General features: G+C 38.7%; 1 protein-coding gene across 1 annotated transcript in view; it reads left to right on the top strand.

Annotated features, from left to right (window-relative positions):
• Positions 1–1,075: 1,075 nt before the first annotated feature.
• Pskh2 (protein serine kinase H2) overlaps positions 1,076–12,116 on the top strand; it is a 16,336-nt gene continuing 5,295 nt past the window's right edge. The window contains exons 1-2 of the mRNA XM_013012465.1: positions 1,076–1,263; positions 6,372–7,038. Coding sequence (XP_012867919.1) covers positions 1,076–1,263; positions 6,372–7,038 — 855 coding nt within the window. The remainder of the gene's footprint in view (positions 1,264–6,371; positions 7,039–12,116) is intronic.

Below are 12,116 nucleotides of genomic sequence, written 5' to 3' on the forward strand. Positions count from 1 at the left end.
CAGGAAAGATAAAATAGAATGAGCACTGGAAATTGAGAGACTTGGGATAACTACAGGGTTTTACAACTTGTTAGACATTTGTTCTTGACCTGTTTGGCCCCAAATGAAATTCATTTCTTGCATGCCCATACAAATATAATTTATTAACATCAATTAATAAGAATTAAATAATAGATTAATATAATTAGCAAATTAACATACTGATATATAAAATAGTAAGGTGATATTTATAAACATTTTCTGTTGTATATATACACATTCACATATATAGTAAATGTATGTATAAATGCATGGAGTAACCTAAAAGATAAGATCATAAGCCAGTAATCCTAGCTACTCAGAAGTTGAGATCTGAGGAATTCAGTTCAAAGTCAGCCAGAGTTTCAAAGTCCTGAGGACTTCATCTTCAATTTACCAGCAAAAAGAAAAGCTAGACTGGAGATTTGACTCAACTGATAGAGTGCAGAGCTTGCTAGTTGCACAAAAATATACAATTATAATGTGTACATATATGGATTTAAAAAACCATTTTAGTTTTGTATTTGCCTAGGGTAAATGAGTTCTAGACATCTGTTTCCATATCTCAGATGAATTAGTGTGGTGGTGACACTGTTTAAATAACACAATGGAATACCTGACATGTTATACTTTTGAATGATACAGCATCTTAGAATTTAAATACGTATTCACACACTTATACGTGTGTATAAATGTGTGTGTTTATATATGTACATATCTTAATATTCTGGTTATCTGGATTTGAATCAGACATGGAGACATTAAAGTCTTTTGGAGGGATAGTCATTTGTATAGAAGCTTGGGATTTCCTATGTTCACTTGCTCTCTGGAGAGTTTAAATTCTGTAGATGAGTGGCTAGTGCTGTTTGATCTTGGAGGTCTCTTCTGAGTGTTATCTTGCTAACAAAGGCCCCACCAGGGGGCTTCTTTCCATCCCATTGGCAACAGGTGGCTCTGCCCCACCTCCTCCCAGTTGTTCTGCCCATAAATGAGGGATCTGCCCAGCCCGCCTGGGTCCAGAGCCCCTCTGCTCCCTGTGGGGCACTCGTGGTAGGAGATGGGTTGCGGGGCCAGCAGGAAGGTGGTCCCAGAGCCGCTCTCTCTGGCCTGGGTCAAGCACCAAGGCCAATGCCAAGGCAGCACTGCTAGTGCGGGGCCCTGGCCGGAGGAGACTGCGGCGCAGGCAGCTCAGAGGATGCAGGTGGCTCTCTTCCGGGCCAAGTTCGACTCCCGAGTCCTTGCCAGGTAAAGAGCTTCAGGAAGCATGGAGGAGGGAGTGGCCTGGGCCTGGGTTCAGAAAGACAAACCAAAGTGCAAGGCTGCCTGCAAGGTCACAGCGGCTTGCCTAAACCCTAGCAACGTTTATTCTGTATTATAGTAACAGAATATAATTTAGGCCTTCAATTGCTCGAAATTCTTTCTTTGCCCCTTTCAGATGCACATCTTGTGCAGCCCAGGAATGTCTTTTTCAAAGACAGGAACTCCTCCCTTTCAATTTTCATCAAATATTGCCTTCTCCCTGTCTCTGTGGGAGGGTAGAAATCTAACTTCCGGAAGATTCAGCTAGGAAACGCTGAAGTCAACTGTATGGAAATCCCCCCACGACCACCTCCAGCACTTCCGCTCTGCCTCTCTCTAGTGTCTGAAGCATCACTTTATTTTAATTTCAACAGCGGTGTCTCTTTTCTCCTCCACTGCTGTCGTCTGGAATACAGGCTTCCGTGCACTTTTTAGTAGGTGTCCTGTGCAATTTCTCTTTACCAGCTCTAAGCAAGGAATGCGTGGATAGTCAAAGGAGAGTAAGTGCAGAGCAAGAGAAAGGGATTGCTGTTCTTGGAGGGACCTCCTAATCTCTCCTTCATAGGGGAAGGGGAGTTGCCCATCATCTACTGAGGCTGGGTCCAGCTAGATATACGGCTTGGAAGGGATCCTCAACAGAATTCTAGAAAGTGGGAGGGTAGCTAGTGGAACAGAAAGGGGCCTTTGAGCCAAAGAGACTTGAGATTCATTCCCACATGCTTTTATTTCTAGAGTTTAGGTTTTATGTGTGTTTTTATGGATTGTGCCAGTGAAAGGATTGGTTCATTTCAGTCAGGTTATTAAATATGGCAGTAGAAAATTGCTGATAATATTCCTTATCTGTTTTTGTTTTACTTTGTTTTGGATTTTTAAAATGATCTTTAAGTAGCTATATGTACAAAGGAGTTGTCATCTAACACAGCAGATTATTACTATCTTCATCAACATTCTCACCCATCTCTCCCCTACTCACCTCTTCCCTCACTCTTCTTAATTTTGTAGGCTTCATGACTGCATTTTCTCCATCTTCTTCATCTGTCCATCCTTTTCCCCTTGAGCCCACCCTACCCCTTTCAAATACCTGCTTCCTGGTGTTTTATTTTTACTGAATTTTATCTTTGCCTTTCTAAAGAGTTCCACTTGTTAGTATCCTGTTACTTCTGGAATGCCCCTTTCTTCTTCCTGTTTCTGCATCTGTATAATGGAAGTAGATGATAAAATCTAACTCATGTTCAGATAACTAAAGCAATGTGTTGAAATTGGGTCACACAAGCCCTCAGTTATTAGTGTAATTTTTATGTTTGTCTTCACAAAATACAAGTAAAACCCTGCTGGCCCAGAGTATGAAATGAGCAATGATTGCAAACTGGTTGTCTCAGGAGGTAAACTTATCTAAGATGGGCATGATGATGCACACCTGTAATACTGGCACTTGGAGACTGAGACAAAAAGGTCTCGAGTTTGAGGACAGAGTAGGCTATATAGTAAGACTTATCTCAAAAAAGAAAACAAAGTCCACAAAATAAAAGGAAAAAAGGAAAACCTAAATTCCTTAGAGTGTGCCATATTGGCCCAGGAAGTCACAGACTCCTCTTCCCCAATCAGTGTTTTGTAGGACACAGTCATGAGTCACCCAGTAGGCTTCTCAAGGATTTTCTAGTGTAGTCTGCTTACTTCTTCACAGTGCTGTGCCCAGAACCTAGAAAGTCATTTCCTGCTTTCCTAGAGAACTTCAAGTACAATAATGACAAAGGCCTTAAGTCTACCAGCTGCTAAACCTTGACAAGAACAAAGCAGATGATGTGGGAGAATTAGAATCTGAGTGGATTTCAAGTCTTGTTAAGACCAAATTGGCTAACTTGGTTTGGTTTTTATCTATTTATCCTTTTAACTCCTATGCTTGAGGTAGTTCCATGGGCGAGTGTGGAACCTTTGTTCTTCCAAGAGCTATATGGACATTTATAACATCATTTGAGGGCCATACAAAATGATATGTGTCTATCTCATCATGGAAAAAATGCTTTTGAGGGACTTAAACAACCATGAGCCTGACATTCATCTCAAAATTTTAAGAGTAACTCAATGTGTGTGTGTGTGTGTGTGTGTGTGTGTGTGTGTGTGTGTGTTTGACTAGGGTTTCATGTTTTAGTGTTCTACAGCCTGAGCGAAACTCCCAGCCTTCAACAGCTCATCTTTAACTGATGAGGAATTGAGTCCAAGAAGGTTAAGTGACTTGTTGAAGTTAAAGCACAGTTACGCCTTAGAAAACAGCTGGCTTTCTTTTCCATTATGATTTTATTATAGCCATACATCTCATAGGATTCTAAAGTTAAGCAGAATAGAAATGATAGAATTTAAATGTGACTACATTCACCTCTAGGAAGCTCATGACTATTATTTTTTTATCCAACAATATAATTTTTTCTGTTTCTATTTTGTTAATCCATATTCAAAAATTCCCTGCTCATAGCAGCTAGGGTTGAAGTGGTATTTCCAATTCACTCATTCTCAGAGATGATGTGAAATTATACCACCTACAAAACTAACTTGTTTCTCTGTGGAACGTGGGGATAAAAGAGAGGAGGAAGAAATGGGAAGATATTGTAAGGCATTCTCTCCTGTTTGATTCCATCCCACTTAATGTTTTGAAGATAGATATGATGATTCAGGAATGATATGTAGTATTCATCATTTATGCTTCCCGTTTATTGCCATGTTGTATTCCAGGTTATAGTGATAGGTGTTCAACATCCATGGATGGCAGAGACCCCTAAGCAAGACTACAGTTAGAGGAATTTGTTACAGAATGAGACTGCAGATTGTGAAGCAAAAAAATGGTGACTTGAAGCCTACTGTTTCCTCCAGTATCAACTTACCAGCATTTTCTTCAATTATTTGGTATACCGTGTCCTCCTGCCTCCCACTTAAGAGTATTGAGTAAATCTCCTTTGATTTGGGTAAAAGAAAATAGGTTCTCAAAAGGGTAGCTTGATTGATAGCTGAGGATTAATTCTATGAGCAGTTTGTGGGTAGTTTTGACAGCATAATGCTCAGTACTTGGCAAGTGCTTCCATCCCCTCAAATTTTGGTTATTCTGAAAAGCTATAAGATTTGAAATTCTTGTAATTATTTTCAAAGTCCTACTGAGAGTGTACGTGAATGAAAACCAGAGTTGGACAAGGAAGAGAGAAAGGATCTATTTAAGATTATTAAATTGTTATCTGGCTTGATAAGATAATTGGCCAGAAAATTAAATTCATAAAGTAGAAGAAAGTTGTTTTCTGTAAGCTGGTCCAGCAGAATGTTGTTTTTATGTACTAAGCACGAGAATATAAGGAGTGAGTAGGCAAAAGCAAAAATTACAGGATGAATAAGCTTTCTGCAGAAAGAAGTGAGGATGTTAAGAGCACATGAGTATTTGCATTTGAAGCTTTGGTACAGAGTATGTGTCATCCAAAGTTAACCTTCCCTCTGGACACTGCCCGGGCACATTTCATCCTTTGTCATCTTTCCTGGGAGAGATTTGAATAAAGTGTGAAGAATATTAAATTATGGTGTAAGACAATAAATCTTGGGCTGGGAAGGTGGCTCAGTGGTAAAGTGCTTGCCTTGCATGCATGAGGCCCTGGGTTCAATTCCTCAGCACCACATAAGCAGAAAAAAAAAGCCAGAAGTGGCACTGTGGCTCAAGTGGTAGAGTGCTATCCTTGAGCTGAAGAGCTGAGGGACAGCACCCAGGCCCAGAGTTTAGGCCCCATGACCAGACCCCCCCAAAGAAAATAAATATGGGTTCTAATCCTGACTGGAGTGTAAGTAACAAATGAATTAATCTGCTCTTAAATTTTCTCCATCTGCACAAAAAAAAAGAGATAGGGTTGAATCCTACTTTAATATTGTTTCCAGATGTGAAAGAAGAATTTTAAGTCTTCCTTTTTCTCAACATTTCTTTAATAAAGGTAGAGGACTAAATTCCATAGGATTCTTAAATTTAAGTAAAGGTTTATACAGAAGATCTAACCTTACGAACATTAGCCTTTGAAATCTGAGCTGACTACCTGGTCTTTCTGTGAGATATTACTTCCTGAGGTATTATTGATGTATATATCCTGCTAGAATTCTCTCTACTGCTTAGAAATTGCAAATGCAAGAGGGTAGAAGGCAGGAGGCAGTGCAAACTGGCTGCCTGGTGGCCATATCTACTTCCACCAGGCTGGGAGTAATAATCATACAGTCACGTTTACTGTTTCTGTACTAAGGACTGCTGTGGATAAGTGTGCCAGGAGTGGGCTCACAGTCAGGTACTCCCAAGAGACAAATGAGTCACATCCTGTCTCCTGATCTAATGTATGCATGGGCTGATCCTCCCCTGTCCCAACGTTATAAACAGATGAAGCTTCTTTCTTAGTCTTTATATGTGGTATGCTTGAGGAATGATTAAAAAACGCATTTGGGGGAAGGAAAGAAAGAACACTGATGGAGATCCTAAACTTCTTAAGAAATTTTTGGCAAAACACAATGGAAAGAATTAGAAATTCAATCTCTAGCTATAGTATGGGAGACCTAGGGAAAGACTCTTTTTAAAAATTTTTGTGCAGGTACCACAGTCCCACTTCCAGCTTTTTGGTGGTTAATTGGAAATAACAAAGTCTCATGGACTTTCTTGCCCTGGCTGGCTTTGAACCATAATCCTCAAATCTCAGTCTCCTGAGTAATCTAGGATTACAGGCATGAGTTACAGGTACCTAGCCATTTATTTATTTAGTTAGTTGTCGCTTTAAGTTTCTTATCTGAAAAAAATGTTATTATACCACTATCACTTTTTTAAGTACAATTATTGACATGTGATGAAGGGTAGTTATTGTTAAGACTATCTTTCTATCAACCACTTCCATTTCAACAGAGAATCTGGAGTGGCTTTGAAAAGCAAAAGCAATACTTAGCAAGGGTACCTGGTGGGGGAAAATATGAAGAAAGAAATGATGATATAAAGTAAAAACTTCAATAATTTTGAGTCCCATCTCTTCAGAGTAAGGGCTTTCGTTTTCTTCCCACAGATATGACATCAAGGCTCTCATCGGGACAGGCAGATTCAGCAAGATTGTCAGGGTGGAGCAGAAGACTACCAAGAAACCTTTTGCAATCAAAGTGATGGAAACCAGGGAGAGAGAAGGCCGAGAAGCATGTGAAGCTGAGCTGAGCGTCCTGAGACGGGTGAACCACCATTACATTGTGCAGCTCATGGAGATTTTTGAGGTCCAGGACCGAGTCTACATGGTGATGGAGCTGGCTACGGGAGGGGAGCTGTTTGATCGACTCCTTGCTCAGGGATCTTTCACAGAGCGGGATGCTGTCAGGATCCTTCAGATGGTGGCTGACGGGATTAGCTATTTGCACGGTTTGAGAATAACTCACAGGGACCTAAAACCTGAAAATCTCTTATATTATCATCCGGGTGCAGAGTCGAAAATTTTAATCACAGATTTTGGTTTGGCTCACTCTGGGAACAGCAAGGGTGACTGGATGATGGGGACACTCTGTGGGACCCCAGAGTACATAGCCCCTGAGGTTTTGTCTAGGAAACCTTATACTAGTGCTGTGGACATGTGGGCTTTGGGTGTTATCACCTTTGTTTTACTTAGTGGATCCCTGCCTTTTGATGATGAAAGCCATTCAAAGCTTTACAGGAAGATTCTTAAAGGCAAATATCATTATATAGGAGAGGTAAGCCATCAGCAATTCAGTCTATGGTGTTGACCTAGAATAAGAGGCATGTGTGTGTTTTTCTTCCCAGCTATGTTACTGTGGACGTTTAGGACTGGATGATTTGGTATGGGATCCTGGACATCCTGTGCATTGCAGGATGGATACTTGCCAGCATCACTAGATTCCAAGAATATCCAAATGTCTCCTTGTCAAATGTGCTTGTTGGGCAAAATTGGCCCTTGCAAAGAGTCTTTAGTCCTCAGGGGTGTTGATTACTGAGCTGCCTGTGGTTAGCACTTGACAGTGATAATCTTGTAGATAAGTGGGTTTGGATGCAACTTTTTCCTTTAGTATGCAGAACTGGAGTGGGCTGAGGAATGTATACTCAGAAGCTCTGCATGATGCTTGGGTGTTTGGCAACAGATTTTTCTGCCTTAACTCTAGAAGTCTCCAGCCCTTTCTGTGACGTAGTGTTTTCTCAGTAAAATATTTAACCTCACAGCTTGTGTGAAGTATTTATCCAGTATTTAAGCTTGGAACTCCCAAGGGTTTGTGAACCTGTTAACTCTTTGTTGTTTTCAGTAGAGAAGGAACATCACCAATGCTTGTGTGGGGGAAGCCCAACCAAATAGGAAAATCTTTTCATGTGAATTTTATTTTGCTTTCGACTTCTCATAAAGAAAAAAAAATACCAGCAATTGACAATACCTATTTAAAATTAAAATGTCACATCTAAAATCAAATACAAACTTGAAAATTTTCCATACTCTGACAGAACTTTAGTATGCTTATATTCTCTCAACTCTCTTCCCCCTTATTTGTTAGTGCTTATCATAATAATCTTTTATTTTAATATTTCCCAATATCTTATTTATCATAGGCTTCTAGAACAGAATAATATGGACTGGGTAGCATACCAATAAAAATGTATTTCTCACAGATTCAGAGGCTGGGAAGCTTATCATCAAGGTGTTGGTAAGGTATATTTCATTCTTATAGTCTCATAGCTTATAGATGGCTTCCATGGTGCTGTGTGCTCTCCTGACCTCTTCTTTGTGCAGAGAGAGAGAGAGAGAGGTGCTTTCTTCTGTTGCTTCCTATAAAGACACTAATCTTAGCAAACTAGAGCCTCATATTTAATTTAGTTATTAAATTAGCTGCTTAATTACTTCCTAATAAGCCTGCCATGATTTGAATGTGGCTCTCCAGCTGCTGGTTCTATTTTTGGAGGAAACTTTGGGTGGGCGTACCTGGGAGTGTGTCTTTGGGCTTGTATCTTGTCCTGGGCACTTCTTTGCCCATCTCTTTGCTTCTTGTCTTCCGTAAAGTGAACACACTTATCCTCCACACACTCTTGCTACCATGATACTCTGCCCAAAAGCATGAAGTCGGCCAAGACCGAATCTTCTGAAACCACAAAACAAAATAAATCTTATCTCTCTTAAGTAATTGGCTCTGTCAGATATTTTGTCATAGTGATGAGAAAAGTAACATAATGTCATCACACTGGAGGGTTGAGTTTCAACATATAATTTTTTTTGGAGAGACAAGAAGCATTCAGTCCATAACATAGTAGATTGAGAGACTCAGAAAAGTATATAACATAGTGTTTTTTTGTCATCATAATTTTGTTAAATTAGCCCTTATTGGCCAGCTTAGTTTTTTTCTAAATGTAATATTTATTTAAGAATTGGGATGACCATTAATACTGAAAACAGAATCAGCAGATAGAATAATAGTTCACCAAAGATGTCCAAACCCTACTCAAGAACTGTGACAGTTACCCTTCAAAGCACAAGGGAATATGTAGGTATGATTAAGGATCTTGAGATGTGGAGATTAACTGGAATTGTCTAAATGAGTCTAGCCAGTATAATCTCACCCTTGTGGTCTTCATGGTAGAGAGACAAGAGACATAAGGCCAGAGAGAGAAGGAGACTGTGGAAACAGGTTAGAGTCATATGCTTTGAAGATGGAGGAGGGTTATTATCCAAGAATTAAAGGCAGCCTCCAGAAGCTGGGGGAGGTAAGGAGCCTTGCACCTCTCCTACTGTTTACAGAAGGATTATGGTTCTGCTGATAGCTTAGGTTTTAGTCTCTATGACTCATTTTGGACTTTAGATCTGTGGAACTGTACAGTAACAAATATTCATTTTAAAATATTATTTTTTAACTGTGCAGTACATGCCCGCAGTCTCAGCACTTAGGAACGAACTTGAATTTGAGGCCAGTCTAGGGCTCATAGCAGAACCTTGTATTAAAAGAAATATTGAGTCGATTAAATAAATAGATGCCTAAAAATCATTTCAGTTGTAACTGAAGTTTTATGTATAGCACTTTATGTGAATCATATCTTTCTCTAGAATTCTAATGGTAATGTGAAGTACGTAGGCTAAGAGCATTCAGAAAGAAGCTGTATGCTGGATATCTTATGGTGAAGAGGAGTGATATGTTTAATATAAGTAGGGATTATTTTCCTAGGTAGCTATCAGATCCATGCTGTAACACCACCCATTCTTAAGTAAAAAGTTAGCTATATTATAAGCATTTCAACTCTTGGGTTTTGGTATACACAAAGGTATATATATATATATATATATATATATATATATACATAGGTATGTATATATATGTATATACATATATATATATATACCTTTCTATAAAAGTATCAATCTTTTGTAATTTTTGTGCCATTCTTTCCCTTTTTTGAATAATTGTTTAAGATTAGGTTTACTTTCATTTGTTTTGGCATTCATTCTTGTTGCTGTATGTCATGATAAAGCAACAAATTCCTTAGAAGTTGAGCTCCACCTCATCTCTAATAAGATTAAAGAGATAAAGATAGAAAATGAGTTTAATAAAAATTATTTTTAAACAAGTATTAAAGCTTCAGATTTATATTAGTATATGGATAAGTGTATCGACTAAGGTAACTAGTCCAGACTAGTTTATAGTTCAGGAGACTATAAGGTAATTGATATCTTTAGTTGCTGAATTTATTAGAATCCTGGCATAGGAAGGGGCTGGGAAGGTAACATTTGTTTTAATCACTGTTTTCCTCAGATAGGGGTTGGAAGCTCCCCTTTTATATTGCTTCTTCCTCAAGGTGCAACCAGAATAGAAAGATGAGGCAGCAGGTAGCTGGAGAGGGATTGCATAGGGCAAAGACTTTCTCCTCACTTTGTGAAAGAGATGGATCATGATGCGTGAGTAGCAGAGCATGTTCTGGTAATGTGTAAGGAACGGACTCATCCAAGTAGCTCTCTTCTCTAACTATAATTACTTTCTACAAGTAGAACAAAAAGCTAAAAGCGCATAGGAGCAATGGAAGAGTACTAATTACCATGTAGGAGGCGTAGGTCAGATTCCAAGCTGAAGGTAATATTATGCTATCTTGGTTGAAAGGTAGAAGTTTCTTAAAGGGAAGAGATCCACACATTCCAATATACAGAACAATATATGCATAATTACAAAAAGAAATATGATCATAATAAAAAAAGAAATCTGTTGACCAGTGAAGTGAAAGAACTTCCAGGCTTCTGTGCAGCATACACACATAGACATGCCTGTGTGTTTATATGACCATATATAGTGTACTATAAGAGTAACCCAATCTGGAACCATTTAGTAGATCTGCTGTATACTCTCTGCAAAAGTTTGATTATGATTTGACTTCTTTATTTTTGTGCTGGAAAAATGGTAAGAATGATTGTATCTACCTACACAGGGTAATTGTAAAGAACAAAAGCATTAATAAATTAAAGTGCTTAACATAGTTCCTTATATTGGCCCATGTATAAATTATGTACGTTGTAATTACTATTAACATGGGAAACTCTGGTTGAAAGTTTGATATTGGTTGTTTGTTTTATGTTTTGGTTATTTGTTTTATGAAGGTTTGGTAAAAACTTAGTTTTCAAGTTTACCATGTTATTATTTCTTTATTTTTGTTGGTTGTGGGGCTTGAACTCAGAGCTTGGGCTCTGTCCTTGAGCCTCTTTGTGCTCAAGGCTAACTCTCTATCACTTGAGCTACAGTACCACTTCCAGTTTTTGAGTGGTTAATTGGAGATAAGAGTTTCACGGGGACTTTTCTGCCTCTGCTAGCTTCAATCCTCGATCCTCAGATCTCCGTCTTCTGAGTAGCTAGGATTATAAGTGTGAGCCACCATCACCTGACATACTATATCATCTTTTACATGGAATATCATGAAAATATTTTCTTACTAGAGTTTTAATATAAATGATTTTGCAAGCACGCTTGCTAATGAGTTAGATATCTCATACTATTATCTAATTATATTCCACTGTATTGTAGTAATTCTGCTAGTATGAAGTAAATTGGTAATAAAATAAGTCATAACTATATTTGCCAGATACTAGGATAAACACTGATATTAAAAACATACATAGCCTGGAGCCAGTGGCTCATGCCTTTAAACCTAGCCATTCAGGAGGCTGAGATCTGAGGATCATGGTTCAAAGCCAGCCTGGGCAGGGAAGTCCTTGAGACTCATTTCCTTAATCATAGAAAAAGCTGGAAGTGACACCATGGCTCAAGTGGTAGAGCAGTAGTCTTAAGCAAAAGGAGCTCAAGTGAAGCACGCAAGTCCAGAGTTGGACCCCAACCAGTACCAGAAAAAGACAAAACCAAAAAGCAAAGCCATAAAACAAAAGACATATAATTTCAGGTCTGATGGCTCATATCTATAATTGCAGAATTCAGGGGCTGAGTTAGGAGGATTGAAAGTAAGTTTAAGGGCAGTTTGGGCAACATAGTATAGGACCCTGCCTCAAACAAAGCAAAACAAAATAAGAAAACCAAAAAGCAAATATCCTCATATACATTGGGATATATATGGATAGTCATATGGACCTTGATAGAAAAATGGCCCCATTTGCTTAAATTCACTTATGTTTAAAAAATTCTTTTATTTTTTGTTGGGGGATTTAATTTTTTGAGTTCCAAGTATATTTTAGATATGAGATCCTTTTCCATTGTATGGCTAGTGAAGATCTTCTCCCAATCCGTGGGCTTTCTATTGATCTTGCTAGCTATGTCCTTTGCCATGCAGAAGCTCTGCAACTTCATGC

The sequence above is a fragment of the Dipodomys ordii genome, unplaced genomic scaffold, assembly GCF_000151885.1.
Source record: "Dipodomys ordii isolate 6190 unplaced genomic scaffold, Dord_2.0 Scaffold17, whole genome shotgun sequence".
NCBI lineage: Eukaryota > Metazoa > Chordata > Mammalia > Rodentia > Heteromyidae > Dipodomys > Dipodomys ordii.